Source organism: Molothrus ater, chromosome 7, assembly GCF_012460135.2.
Source record: "Molothrus ater isolate BHLD 08-10-18 breed brown headed cowbird chromosome 7, BPBGC_Mater_1.1, whole genome shotgun sequence".
NCBI lineage: Eukaryota > Metazoa > Chordata > Aves > Passeriformes > Icteridae > Molothrus > Molothrus ater.
The window spans coordinates 34254574-34276209 of NC_050484.2; the positions used below are offsets into that span (position 1 = coordinate 34254574).

Sequence of the window (21636 nt, forward strand, 5' to 3'; positions counted from 1 at the left end):
TCTCCACATTAAAAGGACTGGCAAGATTCCCAGCTTGCATAAATCAGGGGAGCTCCGTTGACAACCTCGCCGACTTCAGTCAGCTGAGGACCTGCCCCACGTATTGTAAAAGTGTCATGGCATTATTTGGAGCCCCAGTCTGGAATCAGCATCACTTTAATGTCTGACTTAATGTGTCTGACTATAGATAGAGCAGCTAGAAGAAGTCACCTTTAAGAATATGGCTCCAAATGCATGACTTCCCTCTGCAAAAGTTGACAGCTCTGGTGCCTACTGTCCTATCCCTCTCCTTGTACATTCATCTCTGATTTTCTCTTTTCATTCTCCTTCCCTCTCCTGACATTCAAGCAGATACAAAGAAAACAAACTCTTTGGATGTTGGTACAAAGCTATGCTAGTCCAGCAGCTCAAATCCAGATGTTGCACAGTTAATTCTGTTCTGAAAGGCACAGGATTACATGGATAAAACTCACATTTCTAAAAACTTGGGAATTGTACCATTATACCATCTCCTCTCATGCCAGAATTTAAGCTTCTTCCTGAGACTGCAAGTGTTGGACATGCCCTTCCCTGTTTTTTTAATAAAAAACACTGAAGTATGAGTTCCTTCCAAGTGTGGCCACATCTCATCCATGTACACCCAAAACAGTTAAACAATGACATTCTCAGTGAGGATGTGGCTTTAGTGATTTTGTTTTAATTGTTTCTTTTCCAGAAGAATTGTCTCCCATAGTCGAGATTTCTGCAGCCCTGGGTTAGCGGCTTTGCTGCAGCTGGAAAGAGCTACTCAAAAGAAAAAAAAAGTAGCCCTGTCAAACTCAGGGAAAACTTGAAGCTCCCCAGAATGAGCAATTCATTGCAGCCATAATCATCATTTTATATTATACAACTTGTGAATGTCCATTCCCTTCTCTTCTGGTGTCTGGTTTTATATCCTTGTGTGAAGCTGTCACACATCCCACCATCTCCAGCAGAATTCTTAACGTGCAGATAGGAGGGATGTGTAATGTAAACCATACCACCAAACATATTATGAATATATTGCTCTTCTTAAAAATGCTTGTTGGTTTTTCATACTACAATATTGACTAACTGTCGGTGTTTGATGTATGGTTTACCAGCCTGATGTAGACTTATGGTTAGAGCTTAACTTGTTAGTTCTGCTTTTGCAGCCAATTCAGAATAACTACAGATGCCCCAAGATATTAAAATTGACTGCTCAAATGGACTCAGTGTGGGAGTTTCATTGGTTTTAAATTGATAACAGCTGAAAGAGTGAATGATTAAAGCTGTATATGGGCATAGTATGCAGCTCCTTTGTACGAGCCCTTGTGAACAGAATCCACTGCATGGGAATTGCCTTTGTTCTAATAAAAGATATTTCTGAACAATTGTTAGTTTAAATTTTTAAATGATGAAACAAGAGCATTTCAGGAGCCTATAGAGGAAATAATTCCTGAGAAACTGGAATAACTCTGAGAAGATAAAGTGGATTTGTATTCAGAGGGGAGCATTTAAAGTTAAGTAGCATTCCATAAGGTGGTAATTGTGTCTATTTCCCAGGCATTTGAGTTAAATAAGCTGGATAGGAAACATAAACTGTCATAACAGGAGGTTAGGAGTGTTGTGTACATCTCTTTTTTTCAAGTCATAAAAGATGAGGTTTTGGAGGACCTTATCACAAATAAATCAAACAAAGGGGGTTTTTGCTTTCCTTATCCCTTTGGGAGCAGTTCTTTTATTTTTTTGAAAAAATGTTCTTGAGAGCTTTCCCTTAAACTGGTTTTAAAATATGTATACCTCTATACTTATAAAAGAATAAGAAAAAAATATTTTAATTTTAGTTACATACAAATCTTGCCTATAAAAGTGAGCAATTCACCATTCCTTGTGTGTTGAAATATGCACAAACAAATCTTAGCAGAGTTTTCCTCAAGTATCCCTGTGACCTCCACAAATGTAAATATGGCAGTGGAACTGCTACCATTCCCATGTTTATGTGCAGGAACAGATCCAGCAAAAAATCAATTGATTAGAGAGAATCACAGAATTTGTGGTCCAGGAGTACTCAGAATTGAGGTTATTTGGATGACTCATGGGATCGTGTACTTGTAAATACTCATGAATTTCTAGAAGGGGGAAAAAACCCTCCAAAGCAGTTGTGTGCTGTTGTTTTACCGTAGTCAATTTTGATGCCCAGGGAGCATTAATGCTATTTTGCTGCCCTTCCATCCAAGATAAAAATCCTGAGTGCCTGTGTTCTAAAGAAGAGATTTAAAACTTAACTGTAGGGTACAAAATGTGACTGTATCCATACAGGGAAAAGTATAAAAAATGAGGTTAAGTATTTTGCTGAATATATAGAATCTGAACCAAGAAATGAAGTAACAGACTAGGTGAGAATTGTAAAACTCTTTTCAGCCTGTTCAAAATTTCCTCCCAGGAATATCAAAAACTTTGTGTTCATGTTGGAGATTGAAAGAGTAACTGTGAAATAATCCTAGAAGTTGATTATAAAGTGGTTATAACACAGAAGAGAAACTGCTGAACAGCAACACACTAATTTCATTTCAGTTCCTTGTGTGTTGCCATCTAAACACAGTGCAGTTCTTTGCCTGTTTTGCTTCTGAAATTGTTTACAAGTGTCTTTGTCCACCAAATAAGACATGTTTTTACTTCTTTTTTAACATAATTTACATTGGAGACCATTCCATATTATGCAAAGAATTTGACAGGTCTTTGCTAAAATTCTAAAAAACAATTAAGATGTCAAAAGAGGAAGTGCTAGTACATTTTAATCATAAATCTCTGTATGTATAATTACCACTGAAGGCAGCTATAAATGTTTTATGAAGAAAATGTAACCAGACTGTGCTTTGTCAGAAACATAACCCCAAAACATGTAACAGACTGTTCGCTAATGCTTAACGCCACACATGCACACAACCTTCCTCAGAGCAGTGCTGTGAACCCAGTCCTCCATCCCTTCTGCAGCCCAAACTCCAACTAACTTCAATTCAAGCTCTGATGTACTCTCCCAGAATGCAGATCACACACTTTGGGAGGTGCTGGTATAAACTGCCCTGGTGCATCTCGAGGAGTCCAAAGCGACCCCTGCCCCGCACCCTGGTTCTGTCACTGTGCTCCCTGCTCTGGGTGTCAGGAAAGAAAAGGCAATTGAGTCACTCTTGAAATCTGAGCTGAGTATGAAATAGTGATGATTAATGAAAATGAAGCTTATTGCAGCACAAATTTTTTTTTTTTAATGGGGTTTTGCTTGTTAGTGAGGATAAGTTGGTTTTAGAGCAAAGAGCACTCCAATTGGTTATGGTCCAGTATGGTGGCACTGTCCACGGAGGAAACATCCAATTCCATGGGAGCTGCTGGGTTTTCTGTGCAAAGTCCAGACTGGTGCTATCACCTTTCAGCTATCTATATAATAATTTCCAAAGCTTCCACACCAATTTACAAACCGTAGTGCTCTGTTGAAATGCTATATGGAGACTGTCTCTTTGGATAAATGATGACAGTACACTCTTATTGTTTCAGCATTTAACTGGCTCCTATTGAATAGTTCCTCTCATCTGTTTGATTCATTCTGATTTTAGCTGACAACGTCCCTGTTACTGATTGCTCTTTTCATAATCTCTCAAACACACAGAGTGGAAATGAGGTGGAGGAAGCTAATTAGTAATCTGACGGATTGAACCTGCTAATACAAATATGTTTCAAGATCAACAGTCAAAGTTGGTCAAAACTTTGAAATCCCAAAAACTAAAAGTTGGCATTTTCTAGTTAAAGGATTGCTTGTGAAGGAAGTGAGACTAATCATTAGTTAAACACGGTGTAAGATGAAATCCTCATCAAAAGACATCTAGTATCTTCTGTTGTTCTGAGCAGGCAATTCGATCAGTAAAGAAAAAGATTTTGTGAAGTTGAGATGAAATTGTACTGAGTCCTGATGATGCAAAGTTATGAAGTCCTTGCCCTCATACAGTGCTCCAAGAAAGAGTAAAACTTCCAAATGCATGGAAGGGACAGGTCACCCAACCAGATGAGTTTCTAGGTTGGACCAAATGCATCATGTAGAAATTTGTATTCAATGACTTAGGGAGCTGTACCTCTGGAACCGCCTGCGCATTTTCTATGGCATGTCCAACCAAACTCTGGAGACCTCCAAGCCTTAGAAAAGTCAAAATTAAGGTGCAAGTGGCAATTGAAATTGAATCCAGAGGGAAGCATCAAGCACCATGAGCAGCAGACGTGGAGGGATTTGGTTCTGGGGCAAAAGCTAATGACCACTAGGACTTAAAAAGAATTTGGTTCCAGTTTTGTCTATGCATCTTCAATATCTGAGTTTTAAATTAATAGGCAAGCTGAGAGGACATAAAAATCTCACCAATAATAATATGCCTTAATGTATTTTCCTCTTTTCTTCCAAATGTAGATCAAATTTTTGGCTCCCATTTGCACTCGGTTTGTGAGCATGAGAAATCTACAGTTCCCCAGTTTGTAAGACTCTGCATAGAAGCGGTTGAAAAAAGAGGTGAGTACCTTATTATTTGATACTTTTTTTTTTTCTCTAACTGTAATCAAAACTTTAACCTTGTAACTCTGCTTGGATTGCCCGGGTAGGCAGACAGTACACTCTATAACATAGTTATGAATGGAACTGTATCACATTCTGTGTATCTTCATTTGCTTTATATGATAAGACATTAATAGAACTCATTCATGCTGATTATTCGGGGGGTTTTTTTGACACGTTGTTGATTTAGTCTTTCTCTGGCTAAGCAAATGTTAGCCATCAATAAAATGTCAGTAATTTCATACTAAAGTCCCTGGTGAATGTAAGGCCAATACTTTTTCCTAAGTCTTGAATTGTATTTAACCAAAATAAATGTTATTCTAGCATGGCCATATTTTTTTTTCTTAATGAGTGCAGGTTTCTCATTTTTACAGTTATTTTAAAAGTCATGATATTGCAAAAATACCGAAATGAGTATCCATCCTCATTAAAAGTTTTGATTAATAAGAAGGATTTTCGTAGTGTAAAAAAGATGTACTTAACACTATTGCCTGCCTTCTTTTCTGCAGTGTGTATCTTCTCTCACTGAAGGTCATTTTCTTTGGAAGGTGCATGCGGTAGATGCAGAATCTTAAAATGTATTGTATAAAAATGTGAGGCTTCATCACCATCTGTTACAAGTTTACAACTTGTTCCAGGGATCTGGGGAAACATATATCTTGCAAAAGATAGAAAATTTATTTTCAGAATAAGGCTGGGTGAACCCATTGTCACTGCCATATACTGGAGTCTCAGAACAAGAGAATCCATGAAAAATAAAAAGATACTTAGAGCGTTACCCACAAAGGCAAAAGCTATTTTAATTCTGCCATTGCTACCTGGTTTTATAGTGAAAGGTGCAATAAAACTACCCTGGAGTTTCAAACTCAGGGAAATTCATGCTTTAATTATACATCAAAGAGAGCACTGGGATATTATTATTCCCAGAATGATTGGCAGGAAGTCAGAGACTGAAACAAACTGGAGATCGTTCAGCAGGGGGAGATAGTAGCATTGGGTTTTTGTGGAGGAAGGTTGGAGGGTGGATAAAAAAAGGGGAAAAATGTGTGAAGTGACTATTAATAGAGGAGGAATTGTGAGGTGAAATTCAGAACATGAAAAGGAAAGGCAGAGATTAGATTGCAAAAATGCCACTCCATGCAGAACATGTCTAACAAACTGCTTGGTTACAACCTCAGCACAAGTTCCCTCAAGAATGTGCTGGATATTTCATAGATGTTTTGGAGTATCTGACCACTCACTCCTCCAAGTAGAAGTGAGGCCAGAGGTCTCTGCACTGCTGAACTGTAATAGAAAAATTCAAGGAACGTAATTAGATGTTTACTGTCTGAGATTATCCAAAAAATGTTCATATTAGAAACTGGATGTGTCACTGTTCCTTCAAAGGCGACCATCCTTCTGAGTACTGCACTATAGCTCTTGTGTTTCCTTCAAGCTTGCTGTGACTTAGAGAAGCTCACCCCTTTTGGTTAGCCTAACATGTAAATAAAAGCTAATCACATGGCATGAGATAAAAATTTCATGTTATCACTATATTTATGAGTTTATATTTGATATGCAGGTTTTTTTTTTCTATTATCGTTTTCTTGGATTAAGATGCTTCCATTTACTCACATTCTATTTACTCAAAGTGTTGTTTTTACTGAGTTCTGGCATAAACTATCTCAGGACAGCAGTAATTTATGTGAAGCTAAGTCCAATGTTTATGCAAGCTTCTGATGACATTTTGTGCCGGGGTTGGTATTAGGAAGCAGTGTGTGGAGGTGCCAAGTCTCCCGGCATGGCTGAGACTCAACAGATCTGAAACCCTCCTCTTAATGGCCAGATATGCCTCCAGCCAAGACACTCAACTGCAGAGTCATGGGAAATACTTATGTACCAATTATGGGAAAGGCACATTTAATGAAAACTGTATGTTTACTTTCATAGTCTTAGTAAGATGGCCTAGATACTCGGTACAGCTGGCATATTGGCTGTGGTAGAAAAGCTCTCTTTTCCTATTTACAGAATATATCATCCACATACTGTAACTGTACCAAAAATGTTACGTGCGTGCTTCGCTTCAGATAAAGCATTATTAGGAGAAAAGACCTTAGGAGACCATCCCTAAATGTTACTTTCAAACCATTTGGTCTCCACTGAATGGTTGTGTTCTTAGCTATCAGCTCATGGATTTAGTTTTTATCCACCTACTGGTTTTCTAGTTGTTTTTCTGAATTTTAAAGCAAAATCACTGTGCACAGAAAGTCTAACAATGATCTGAATAAATGATATTAATTAGTACATATTCCTGTGTAGATGAGGTTACACACAATAGCCAAATGTAGCAATATTCTCCCACAGATTAAAAATGTACAGGTTGTCATTAACCATTGGCAAGATTTCCTGTTTAGTTACACTATTTTAAAATTAATCTCAAAAGGATATTCATTCTGAATATATTCTGCTCTAACTTAAATCAAAGTTTGATCATTTGTCCCCTAGTTTGCTTCTTTACCATTTCAGAACAGGGGTGCTTTCTAAGATCTGATCTAAAAAATCTCACACCATAATGCATATTTATCTATCCAACAAGGATTCACTTGTAATGTGACAAAAATGGAATGAATTCCACTTTTTCAGCCTCTTTTTGTATTTTTCGTCATTGAAGTAGAACTGTGAAGCAGAAGGTCTTTCTCCATTTTCTCAGCCATCTTGCAGAGCTGGTAGTGGAATTTAATAAAGAAAGGCAATAAAACTGTGCCCATTCTTGGATACTTGCAAGGAAATTGTCATATTTAATTTTTTTTTCAAGGAAGCTCAGTTTTTCTCTTCATTCTTCCTGTACTTATGAATTACTTATAATAATTACTGAATTATTCATTCATAATTTTTGATGAACTTCTAGTCCTGATTATTGAGCTATCCAGACCACTGCCTCTAAAGTCAAAACTATCTTGGGAAAATGTATTGTACCCTTTGTATGTAATGTAATATCCTAAATAGAAAAACCTCCATGTCTGTGGTGTGACCTGGTGAGGATAAGAGAATAATTCTATACCATGCAGCAACCAGATTGAAGGAATACAGGGACTACTCAAAGATGTCCAGCATTTCTTCATTTTCTGTCTTCTCAGGGGCTTCAGGGTAAAGTTTTTGATGGAACAGCACATTCTGTGGGTTTTTTCTGTTTTTTCTTTTACTTTGCCATCCACACCTACCTTGGATGGACCTCAGGCTTTTCTGGGGCTATCTATCGACCTGGCCTTTTCAATCTGTACTCTTGTTTCTCAATCTGTTCTTCAATCTGCTTCTTTCTTCTCCCTGGGAAGTGTCTGACAGGTAGCACCAGCCCGGAGCTGAGCAGTGCAGGGAGGAGAGCCTGGGACAATTCTCCCAGAGCACTGTAACTCACACAGTGCTCACTTCTGCCAAGGGTGGGGCCCATTGCAAGACTTTTTGGTGTTTCTAGGCCAGATATCATTTCCAGTCAATTCTGGAGTCGCCTATTTGTTTTGTTATCCATGACCCTTTTGAAGTCCTGGCTTTTTTTTTTTTTTTTTTTTTTTTTAATTTGTGAAAGGCATGAGTAGAACGCATTAAAAAAATAAAAATATCAGTCTGTGCTGTACCTCAACAACATGCCATCCAATACTTCTCATAGTAGTGTTTTATCATGTGAAAACAGTCTGATACTAAACTCTTTTCCAGGGAAGATCATTTGTCTGTGTGTCTAATGACAGAGTAAATGAACACCCCTAGCAGTCTGCATCCTAAACCTACGCAGGGCATCCAGTGTGGCTTGGGTTTTGTAAAGAAATACAGTCCTAATGCTCGAGGGAAATATAATTTAACTTTCATCTCTCTTTTGAAACATCCTTCATTTTCTCCCTCCATTCCCAAATCCAAGTTAGGGTTCTCAAATCAGCCTAAATGACTTGAAAAACGACACTGCAGGCAGCAAAGCTGGTGATTACAGGTACTGTTTCCATGCTGAGCTGGACGTTGCAGATATTGTTTTCTGTTGCTTTTCTTGGAGCACAGGATGCTCTGACAGGAATGATACACAAAATTACATATTTGATTCAATGCCTAAAAGCCACCCTGGGATCCATAACCTTGCTTAAAGATTTAAGAAAGACCTTTAGTCCACTTCTGAGAAGGTTCTTAGCTTAGAAAACTTTATCTTTCAACTTTACTTCTTAGCAGCTGTTATGTTTTTTTGCAGTCGTTTGTTTGACAGGATCCAGTTATAGGTTCCGATGTCTGTTTAAAGAAACAGGGAGGTTGTTGGCTTTAAAATTCCCTTACTGCTTGTGTGTTCAACATTTTCCCAGGCTTTTCTACATAGTTTGCCAAGTAAAGGGACTGACCTTTTGTAGCAAACACTTTTTCATTTCTAAATGCTCACTTTGATTTTTGTCCCATTTTATGCTCATTCCAAACTGTTTACAACCCACTAAAAATGACTGTGAATTATATGTTTGTGTAATGGATTCCTTTTGTGGTCGGAGTGGAATGTTTACTTTGAACAATTAGTTATCTTTGGGCAGATTATAGTGACCTGAAAAAAGAATGGCTAAAATTATTATAGTACCTTAACTATTTCCTTTTATTATCTTCTCTGTGTGTCCAGTGTATTATTTACTGGGTTTCATTGCACTGAGACCCAGGGAACAAATCATGCTAAATAAGAGCAGTGACAAAAACCCCTCTGAGTGTGGGGCTCTTGGCTTGGGGGGCAATCTGGGGTAGCACCAGTGAGACTTCAGAGGGCACCATTAGGCACTTAAAAGCTGGAAGTGCAATTTTAAGAAGGCCTGGTTTTGAAAAAAAAAAAAATAACTTCTTGCTGTCCAAAATTCAGATTTCTCACAAGCTCCAAGGTCTGACACTCCAAAGTGCCTAAAACTGATACTCATTTTGGCTTTAATTAACTTAATGTCAATAGCTGTGCTTGATTTTGCACAGGATCATTGCAGACATGCAGACACACAGTCTCATGATGCAGAATATTCAGGGTTTAAGGGAGAAAATTACTTTATGGGCAAAGATAAAGTAGCTTATGGGATGTAGTAAAGAAATACAGTCATCCCAATAGAGAGAAATGAAGATAAAAACAGTATTTTAAACTACCTCACCTCCCAAATGCCATGCTGCCCTGTGACAGAAGGTTGTGTCTCTTTCATCAGTTTTATCTGTTAATCTAAAAGCTAAAGTGCAGCTAAAAGCACTTTAAAACCTATTTATAAAAAGAAAAAAAAAAAAAAGAAAGTGATATTTCATTACCTTCTAAATCATATATTGCTTAAAAGGTAGTCAGTATTCTGGTAGAATGTTTACACAGAGGAGAGTTCACTTATCTCAGGGAGTTAAGCAAAGAGGAAATGAGTTTTAAAAAATATAAAGTATTGTGAATATATTTATGTTGCTAGGAAAAAAATGAGTTTTTAAAAGAGTCTAATGCTATCTCATTTTCTAATGGAAGAAAGCACTGCAGAAGAATTTTTAAAGAAAAAAAAATCCCAAACACCTCCTAAAGCTGAGGATTCCCATGCTGGGATTGTTGGCTTTGGTATGGTGGAGTGAGTGGATTATAAACCAGTGAGGATGACAGGAGACATAAAGCTTGTGCAGCCAAGGGAAGGATTCACAGCCATTGAATAAAGCCAGAAATTTACGGAATTTTTTTAGGTGGGAAAAACCCTCTAAGATCATTGAGTCCAACCATTCCCCCAGAGCTGTCATGGCCACCACTGAACCATGTCCCCAGTGCCACATCCACACAGCTTTTAAATCACTCCAGGGATGGGGAATGATTGAAACTCTGCCACGATTATGATTCAAGCACCCATCCCCACCTCTGTATGTATTACAATTCTCATTAACAGGTTTAAGTTCAACAGCATGTTCCTCAGGATTTATTTAGCTTAAGCAAAATTTTAAATTTTATTTGGTACTCAAAAATAGTTCATTGCCATCCCTGAGGACCTGAGGGAGGCAGTAGGAAAGTACAGGGTAGTTCTGCCAGGGTGTGCTCACCACCATCTTGGGCTCCCAGTAACTGCACAGAGCTCCTGGGACACTTCCCAGCACAGTTAGACCAAACCCATCAGCCAGTGGCATAAAGGATTTGTTCTGGCAAGGCTTCCCTGAGAAGGGAAACCTCAGGAGACTGACCTATCCTGTCCCATTTTATATTTCTGTCTGAGTGCAGGATTATTCTCCAACAGCACTTGGCCCCCGAACAACCACTGAAATGTATTCTGTGTTTTTTCACTCTCATATCTTTCTATCCTCAGAGCAAGAAATTCTCCATGAATAGCAGTTTGCTTCCTACAAGTTCATTCACTAATTTTCAGTACTTATTCTCTGGAAATGTATTTTCCAAGCTCTTGTTTGATTCTCCCAGGCCTACACATGCTTCCTTGCTCACTCTGATATAATTTTACATTCTGTTTCCAGTGGCTTTAGAATTCAGTACCCTGAAAGTACAGAGATCATGTTGCTCCACCAACTGATCTGAGCCCCCAGTTCTGCTAATTTTGTACTGTTCATTCTTTCCCACTTTGGGATAATCTATTATGCTTGGATCCAGGCACGCACTAAAAGCTAATACTTCCATGAAGAATGTGCAATTTGTACTGTTTAGCTTGTGATGAGATTCCTTTTATGATTCTATCTTGTTCCAAGGAGGCTTCTGCTCCCAACTTTTATATGCACTGAATGTAAAAGAAAAGAGAAAAAAAAAATAAAAGGGGAAACAAAACAAACTGATAGGAAAAAAAAATTGTATGCACACAAAAATATCCAGCAGTTCAGCAGATAAAGCCTTTTTCCAGGGAATTCCTGTGTGCAGAAGAAATCTGTTTCTGAGGGCATTGAACTGTGTTTACTTTAAACTGGCCAACGAGCATAAACTCGAACGTTCAGATGAATGCAATATAAAACAACAAAGTTCTGAGAAAAGCCCTTGCAAGTTTGTGATTTAAAATGTTTGGTGCTTTTTATTATTATTATTATTATTTTTGTTTTTTAATAGACTCTTCTTTTGAGTAGAAATTAAGAGCGGTTGAATTTAGTGCAAACATATTGGCAAGATTTCCTCAGCCATTTCTGTCTTCAGGCTCAGGCAATCCCACTATAGCCACCTTTCTTAGAGTAAGAGCCAGTTAATAGTGTTGTGCAAGGTCCAAGTCAGAGTTGGCTCTGAAGGGTATTCACTCTGGGGCCTCTGTGTCTGCTAGAAAGCCACATTCTGAGTTAGAAAAAAATATCAAGAAGTGTCAACAGGAAACATCACGGAAGGGCATACAAGACAAATTAGAGAGAAGGAGACAACAGACAAAAAAAGAAAAAAATTGAAAAAAGGAATAAAAGCCTTGTAATGACGAGGCACAAAAGAGAATAAATATATAATTATTTTACAAATTTGAAAGAAGAGACTCTAAGTTGGTTAGAAGAGGAAAAAAGCCATAAAACAGGCAGGTATTTGAACCAGTTGTTGTCTTTGTCATAGTTACCTGATACCTGGTTCATTGATTAATCTGTTCCAGAGGAATGTATCCATTTCTATGAAAAAAAGGGGGGATTTGTATTTTAAGCCATGCCAGTAACAACAAGCAGACACTCAGTGTTCACCAGAGTAACATTTGCAATGCCTGGGCCAAATTCATGCCTTGTGTAATTTTATTGCTTTTACTGGAATTACACCAGAGATGAGTTTGGCCTTTTGCCTTTTTCTAGCATTGTATAATATATCTATTTGTGAACATGTAGAAGGAATCAGGGCATTTTGTCGTCCGAATTTTCCATAAAATCCTGTTCAATAGGCATAATAAATAAAACAAACCACTTAACCTACGAAATAAAAAAGAATCAAACAACGTTTTCTAGATATTAAAATAATGTTAATACACTTTGTAAATCAAGGAGTTGACACTTGCATGCACTGAAACAAAAAGCGTCCAGAGAAATTTAAAGCCAGCTGACTGTGTGTGTGTGTTTGTGTTGCTTGCTCTGTGCCAAGGAGGTAATGAAGGTCTTGACTCACCCCCTGGTCAAAGGCAGATTCAGGGAAGCTGACACATGAGGGTATTCACCTCCCAGCCATGAAAAAGGTAAAAGGAGGGGCACAGAACTCCTCTCTTTTCCCCCTGAATAAGCTGAGGCTGTGAGGCACCATGCCCTGGTACAGTACACATGCCATCACAGACTAGGAGTTGGCAGGATTTCCACTGCAAACCCCATTTAGTCAGACTTTGCAGTTCAGCCATTAATAGAACACTTTGGGCTAACACTTGACAAAATGAATCTTGGCCTGGAAGAGATGTTCACTCACACACAAACACACACAAAAATAGAAGTTAAGTCCATTAAGTTCCTTTAAAAGGAAAAGAGGTGTAATTTCAGATCCTTTCAATATCTCTCTGCTTAAATAGAAAGTTGTATTTTTTTAAAATATTATGAAAACATAATTCCACAATGCAAACTAATCACTTTTCCTATGGGGAAAAAAAAAAGCTACTACAACTACACTATAATTTTTTCAAAAAAGTTTTACAGCAATAAAAGAAAACACACTAAAAAAGAAGTTTTACTGTCCATATGCCACACTGTGGGGTCAGTTTAAAAAAAAATCCGTCTCCTTTTTTTTTCTGCCTGCAATTCAAGAGAGCAAATAACTGCAGTTGTATTTTATTACTTCAATTATTTGCTGTAGCAGCTTGTGTTACATCAATGTTTTAATCGTATAATACCACAGTCTAATGGGATTGATACCTAAGTGAGAGAAATTGTACCAACAGAGAGATTCAGAAGGAAGGCAGAGGGCAAAGGGGGAGGAAAGATTAAAAAGGAGGCTTTATGTGAAGGTTTTCACTTCTTTAAGAGAAGATTTCCTCAGCTTGTTTTACTTCCCTGAAATTATGAAACTGATATTATTAGCAATCTAGTAACAGAATTGTCCCTAAATTGGCTACTGCATGATAACCCCCAAGGAACTAACAAGTTTTTCAAAGATCTCCAGTTGTCTGTTGGCTCAGCAGATTGTTGCATCATGATCAGGATCCACACAGATCATGGATGCAATTTTATAGCAAACCAACTTCTTTTGTTTTCACTCAAACAATGGTTTGGTAGGAATGGCATAGATGTAAATGAGAGCAAAATGTGAGCATTTTGTTTCATAACACAACAGACCTCCTGGATCCTCCAGCTCTCTCCTTGTGGTTCCTTCACGCATCTTTTGTGGTGTCAGAGACGATGCCTTTCAAACAACTGAAATTTTTGGGAAACAGATATTGCAGTCAGAAACTGCTTTCTCATGCTTATTCTGCTTTGAAATGGATATAGGTAATTTCTTCCTATAATTCCTGCCTTATTAATATAAGCCTGTCCACCAAGACAGATGGAGACTTGAGGGACCTGAATAGATCTATTCTGTGGTCAATAGTTGTGCCTTACAGTTAAGGAAATGGGTCAGAGTTTTGTTGTTTCAGGGCTTTAAGCTCTATCTATTTGAAAAAAAAAAAAACACCAGATTTTAGTTCAAGATTTAAAAACAAAGGACAGGAACTTGTTTAATTGCCAAGGTTATGGGCCATTAACAGGGGATACTGTGGCTCTTAAAATCACCATGGACTCCTCAAAATGAAGGGTAAGGTGATACCTCTGAAATATCTTCACTAAGAAGATAAGAAAGTCCCCAAAAGGCAGAAAGAGGTTGTTCCATGCCTCTTTTCTTCACCTCCCCAGGAAAAATTCCCCCCAGTATTTGAAACCATATGCTTTGATTTGTCAGTCCTGAGCTGCCATGGTGTTATGTGACAGAGCACATCAAAGTAGCTGCCACCAAATGCCTTCCCTGTGCCAGCCTTAACCACACAATGCTGCTGGAGGTACCACAGCTTTTTGTTTACTTAGAAATGAAATAATTTTGATGAGTGTATGGTATCAGTTAGCAAGTGTTGAGTTCCTCATGGTGATACTGCTCATGTTGACTTAAATGGAAAAACGGATCAGCTCAGAAACCTTTAATAAGAAAAGTTCCTTCATGTGCTTGTAGTGATGCCCTGTGGAGCCACGAGAACTAAAAATCTGTCAGCATACTTGGTAGGAACTTTGTTTCATGGTTCTCTAACTCATATGATCGAGATTAAAGTGAACAAAATCTTGGCACATAGCTTGGCAGGCAAGAAGCATTCCTGTGTTTGTGTGTGTGAGACAGAGGGACAAAGAGAGGGGGAAATTTAGCAGCCACTCATTCAGTGTTAAATTATCAGGTGCTACATATTTTTAATAAACCTTAGTAGAAAGATAAGATACATCCTCTACCATTGAAAATTGCTTTCACTTAGACTGTAAACTTGACTTTGAACCAGCAGAGCATCTCCTCTAACCACTGAAAACAAAACCATTCAAATTCTCCAGCCCAAACAAATTGCAAGCCAGACTTGAATCCAAACAAAGAGGTGGAAGGTTCTGGAAGGGTGCTGTTTATGCAGGCAGGTTTTCCTGCTTTGACACTAAACCAGAGCAGCATCAAAACATTTTATTTAATGCCCTGATCTGTGACCTCCAGGACTGTCCGCACAGCAGTGGATGCAAAGACATGATATTTTTTAATACTTTTCAAACTCTCATGATGTGGATGCCTGAAAAATATCTGAATTTGCACACTATAAAGGGTTCACAATGGTGCCTTTTATTATCTCTGTCTCAGCTGCATTTTTGTGTTCTGATATGCCCTACATTAAAAACACAAAGGCCACAGCTTAGAGCAAGAGGTTTCTGTTAGAAACCCTACAACTGCCTTGGATGTCTGTAGAGTAAATGTCATTATTAATTACTGGAATTTTCACCAAAGAAGGAAATTAGATATGGAAAGCACTTTATGCCAACTTCATCTTTCCAAGCCTTCAGAAATACCAGAGGGCCTATGTGAGCCCTAGTAAAAGGGATGAGATTGGATTTCTACCTTCCTTACATCATTCCATGCCACAGTCAGCTTTAAGACACAAAGACAACGATTCAAATCAAATTTCTTCCTGTAGCTTTAAATTACAAAATAATTATCTTCCATGAAAATATCAAATGATATTCATATTTATGCATTTACTTCACCCAAAATTCAGCTAACAGATATCCAGTGCATTTTATTGCCAGCAACTAGGGTTGTTTTCTTATCAGAAGTCAGTGTTTTTATGTATTTCTTGCATGTCTCAGCTATGTTTTATTTATTTATATAATTTGTATTTCATTGAGTTTTTTTTTTTATTTGCATATTTCAAAGCAGAAAGCAATTGGTTCCTTTTCAGACTATACTTAAAAAACGTTTTTTGAGGAGTCCCTGAGCAATTCATTACAAGTTTTGTGCTATTTTGGTGTAGTCTATCCTGGAATGCATGTCAAACCATGGCATGGAAACTATGAAGCTGCTTCTGCCAAAGTAATGAGGGATGCATCAGTTTCTTAAGTTTTGGTACTTATGACTCTTTGTAATCCAGTTCAGAAGTTTTATTTTTTCTGCAGACACCTTGACTACATCTTTTGCTGGGTGTTGCTTTGGTGATTAGATTTTTCCCGAAATAAATGGAGGGAAAAAAATGTTTTTAAGTTACTTGAATCTGTTTGGTGACAGAAAACACAGTGAAAATGACAGGAAAAATAACCTATATATATATAGCTGCAGAGTCTTGCAGCTGAGATGGCAAACTAAAGTGGAAAAATATGTAAGAACAATAGGTTTGTGTCATATTAAAATTAATGTCTCTGTTGTTTTCCGTAGTACTGCTTAATGTCACTGTTTCATAACACTAAATATGAATTTCGCAAAACCAAGAAAGTTTTACTCACTTCTTAGACAGAGATTTATCACACTAAAAAAAGGTGGCAGGGCATTCAGTGGAATCCCATGGTTTTCACTATTATTGGGTCTTGCAATGTGAGCAGAGTACACTGAGAATGACTCTGTTAAAGCAGAAGTTATCTCCATGTGCCCATGCACACACACCTTTGTGTTATCACATTTATATGTTGGGCAGATATGCAATGCTAAGAATTCACTGAGTTGGTGTTGGAGAGCTGTGTGAATACTTATCTTCCAGGAGAGCCTCTGGGTTTTCCTGCAACACCCAAAGGTGTCTGATAGTGTGCCTTAGACTAAAGAATCTACTTTTTAAATGTTTACTCCCTCTTAAAGATAAAAACCAAACACAAAGATAGATGCCTACAATACAATGTGAATAACTACCAACTGCACTAGAGCCCCAGCTCAGATTTTAGAGCAGGGTTCTGCACATTCCTCTGTTAGAAACTCAGAACCTCTGTGTTTCCTGTCCCCAAACAGGTTTGATTTCTAACTGCAGGACCCATACCCAGCCTTCTGTGCTATGCAACAAGATAAGTGCTGCTATCAAGTGCCCCACTGATATTTTCTAGCTGCTGTTGAACTGTAACAGTTAAATTCTGCCTTGGCATCCCTCCCCAGTAAAGCTCAGGAGCTGGAGGATGTGTCCATGGAAAGTTGAGTAGGACCTGATCCTGGAGATAACAGAGATAGCCTTGAGACATCTAAGGCTGGGCAGAACACAGTGTCAGGTCATCAAGTAATGGATCTGTTATAAAGAGTGTTTGGCCTATCTGGATCCCTCAGCTATCTCTAAAACCAAAAAGTTATGAAAGAAGCAGTTCTGTGACTTTCAATTTGCTTCCTAAATATCCCTATTCTACTTTAAACTTCCTATCCCAGTCATTACCATTAAAAAAAAAAAAAGAAAAATTGAATGAAAAATCTCTTTGCCAAGCAAAGGTGCTGCAGACTAGAAAATGCGATCCTTACCCATTTTGGTTGAAGGTTTTGTTTGCCCAGAGCTGGAAGGTCTTCCACTTCCAACTGTTCAGACTCCAACAAGAAGCAGCACTAGTCAGGATGGGGAGGTGACATTGCTGAGGTCTAATTTAATCTCTCACTATTGTGAAAGAGGGGAAAAGATTTGTTCCTACTGTGCACTAAATTCTCTTTAAAATCAGCATTGAGAGCAAGGGATGTTTGGAGAATTGTAGCTGTCCCTTAGCTTTAACCACAGTTCCTACTGGTGGTGTCAGTGGACCTGACTGGAAGTTCTGCACACTCCTAAAAGGACATTGGACTCCCCCAAAGTGCAGTTTCCTGTTGCTCAAAAAACACAGGCACGATGTCGGTGATGATGGATCCCCAAATGAAGCACAGTTCAACTAAAGCGGGAGGGTTTAGCAAAATGCATAAATTTCTTGTCTGCTACTGTCTGTAAGAGGCAGATCTTTACAGTGAGCCTAAGTCACAGCTGGCTTTTTCTGGAATGGTTTATGCTCTTGACCCTCCTCGGCTGTATAGCCAATAGGGAGTTGTCAGGCTACATGTGTTTTTAAACTTCTTTCAGCTAAATCAGAAATCCAAAAGCAAAATACAGCTCTCAGCAGTATCATGTGGAGTTGTGACACTCCCTGGAGGGCTGGGGTACATAAACCAATGAATGGATTACAATGAGGCATAAATGTAGTATTTTCATCCATGACAGATATAATCTCGAGCCTGTATTTTTCATGTTACTTAACTCTTTCAGAACATAATGTGTGACAGAAAATGTCTTATAATGCACATTGCAGTAAATATCAGTCAAGTATGCTTTATTGCTGAGCTCTACATGTTTCCAGAAGTTAACAGGCACAGCTGGGATATAAGAAATGGCAATGTTGTATATATTTCTTGAACATACAAAATACCTTGGCTCTCTTCTCCCCCACCCTCCACACTACATCCCCAGCTGTTCTGATCATGTCACACAGTGGATGAGTTTTTCCATCGTCAGCTTCTCCTAAAATGATAACTTTTATTCAGGCTTTCATCCTTCCCAAAATAAACAGCATTATCCATATTGTCATCACATTCAAGTTAGTCTATCAGAGTGTGGCAAGGAATAGTAGAAATGGAAGGTGGTAAACTGCCTGTTGGTCGCTGTACCTAGCAGAAAATTCTCAATTCAGGTAACATCCATTGATTTTAATATAAAATCATAGAATGATTTGCATTGGAAGGGACCTTAAAACTCATCTCATTCCACCCTTGCCACGGGCAGGAGCACCTTCCACTCTCCTGTTGCTTCAAGCCACGTCCAACCTGTTCTTGGCCATTTCCAGGGATGGGGCATCCACAGATTCTCTGAGCAACCCTTTCCAGTTCCTCACCACCCTTGATCACTCTTGGCTACCATGGAAAAAATTGTACTTGATAAAGCAGGAAAAAAACAAAGAAATGTTATTTTATTTCAGATGAATTAAGGATTGGCCAAAGTGGACCTCCTAACCCGTAGGTGAGAAGCAGTAACTGTAGCAGATGAAAGGGAATAGGAGTGGTGAAGGAGGTATTACAAGAGAAAACAAACACGTGAACAAAACAGAAATAAGCATTCCCAAAATTAAACACTAATGTGTTACAGAGAGAGAACAGCTACTTCCAAACATTTGGCAATTTCAGATATTATACTGTGTTGCATGAAGACAATGTTATTTCCTTTTAAACTGCCATTCCATTTAAACCAGCAAGCTGATGTGTGTACTTGAGGTCTGTATTTGGTAGGCATTTTTTCCCCTTTAGCATAAACCTTGTTGATTTAAAAAGTGAACAAAGATGAATCAGGTGGTAAATGTATTCATGTAATCATTTTCATTAATAAGCTGTTATAAATAATAGAGGGAAGGTTTTAAGTGTATAATTCTCTGTCGCACAATTGAGATTTTTCCACATCTTCAGCAGTAAGTTAATTAGAATCACCTGCATTTTCTTGGGCGGACACCAAATGGATTGCAAACAAAAACAGATTAAAATAGCTGTAGCTCATGGCATACAGATGACAAGATTCACAAAGAGGACAATCAGGCAATGAAAACCTCCTCTTTTTCAAACATTTTTTAAAGGAAATTCAGCTCTTGTGAGTCGCTGTAAAAAGACGTTTGTAAGTGTTTCGCTGAAAGACTAGAATGGCTTTGTTTCTGATCCCATGATGAGTGAAAGAAATGTTTAAGAAAGATCACTTTACAGAGAGATTCAGACTGAAATGTGATGACTGTGATTCAAGCCAAGCCAAAAATTACAGCTCAGAATTAAAGGGGATGGACGTGGCTTGGGAATCCATTTTCCCACATTCCTGAATCTCAATCATCCCAGCCAATGTTTAAAAGAAAATACAGTGGAAAGCAATGAGGTCACTTTGTTTAGCTGCAAGAAGTGGGACTAGCAGAATGGCAAAAGTATATATTGGGGGTAAGGGCAAAATTACAGTGAGCACACTGCATGTTCGACGGCTTCATTCAAAACAAATAGTCTCAAAGCTTAGTTTAGTTTCTTGTTACAGGCAGCCTCCTGAGGAAGTCTTGTTGTTCCTGGGGCTTTTAAACCATAAACTTCTTGAATGTCAAAGCACAGCACAATAGAGAAAACGACAGAGGCAGAGCAAGCTTGATTTGGGCATTAAACAGCAGCCCCGCGTAGCAGTGAACTGTGTGCTCATTTAAATTACACTTGCTTTGTACTCTCACTGCCCTTATTTATTTGTGTATAAATATCTAAGTGGAAATTCTACCATCGAGTGATATGAAACAGAATGAAGTATATCCTCCATCATATTCACTTGTTACTCATTCTCAGTATGTAATGCTCATATTCAGTGTTTTAATTGCTTCCATTAAACAGTTTCTTTAGGGTCTTGAAAACAATAAGATCTTAGTCAAGCTTTTCTCCTTTCATTGCATCTTGGAGTTATTACTGCGAGAAAAAATGAGATTCTCTTTTTATGTAGGAATGCCCCTCATCTTCTTGATATTATTGCAGTCAAACATAGAATTATTTCTTTTCAGCTAATTTCCTAAAGAGATTCACCAAACCTCATGTCAGACACCTCCAATAGAGCTGTTTCATAGCCTTTTAAGAACTACTATAATATTCCTTCTCCTTTCTTTCCTCCACTATCTCTGCCTTTACTAAATTCCAAAGCAGTGTTGGATTTCTACTGATCATAGAAAAAAGAAAATATTTTTGATGCTACCTTGAATTCAGGCTTGCTGTCACAGGTCCTGCAGGTGGGCAGTGATGGAAGGAAGTCCAGTACCTTCAAATCACATAAAATGTACAGATGAAGAGGACGCTCCTCTGTCCTCTCTTTAATAGGAAGCAACAAAGCTTTTATTTTATATTTCATGTTACTTGCTTCGCTATCATGTGCAGCGCTTTACTACAGATCCTGTTTGTAGCCCATGAAGAGGTTCAATCTCATCCCTGCTTCTTTGATACTCCTTTATAATCCAAGGCATTACATTAGTCCTGTTTGTTGCAGCACTGAGCTCAGAGATCAAATCTTTATTTAAAGTAAACTTCAAGTCCTTTGTAGCCTAAATCCAGAGTGTTGGATGTACCTTGTGTTTCTCCATACTAAACCTGATTTTGCCAGACTGTGGCTGTTTAAGGTAGTAGCTCAGATCTTCTGTAACTTTACCTGTCCTTGTCATTATTTAATATCTCCCTGACCTTTGTGTCATCTGCTTATTTTGCCAAGGGAATTTTTTTCTCTCATTGTCCCATCTCTGATAGAGGTATTAGATGGCACTGGATGAGAGCCCTGCTCTCGAGAGCTGAGCCAGTTCTGACCTTGCTAACTGATATCTCCCATTAACTGCCACATTTTGAGGTCTGTCACCGAGCCAGATTTTAATCCATGTAATATATGCCCTGTTAATTCTATAGAATGCAAGTGCTTTGATCAAAATGTCATGTGCTACTAAGTCAAAGGTGGCACAGAAAGCCAAACACTATTTCAACACCATTGCCTTCACCAACCAGACCTGTCAAATATTCCGTTCCTTCAAAAAATGCAACAAGTTTGCTAGACAAAGCTCTGATTTCCATGAAACCATGCTGGTTGGGATTAATGATATTTTGTTATGAATTATTTGTTCATAGTGCCCAGAATTAATTATTTAAGTAGTCTGTCTGTGACTGAGGTCAGTCTAGCCAGTCTCCAAGAACATTGCTCTCA

The 21636-nt window shown here is 38.2% G+C and overlaps 1 protein-coding gene across 1 annotated transcript in view; it reads left to right on the forward strand.

The window, feature by feature from the left end:
- The window catches only part of ARHGAP15 (Rho GTPase activating protein 15), a 320720-nt gene that overhangs the window by 191475 nt on the left and 107609 nt on the right, over window positions 1-21636 (forward strand). Inside the window, exon 10 of the mRNA XM_054515336.1 lies at window positions 4448-4546. Within this exon, the coding sequence (XP_054371311.1) occupies window positions 4448-4546 (99 nt within the window). The remainder of the gene's footprint in view (window positions 1-4447; window positions 4547-21636) is intronic.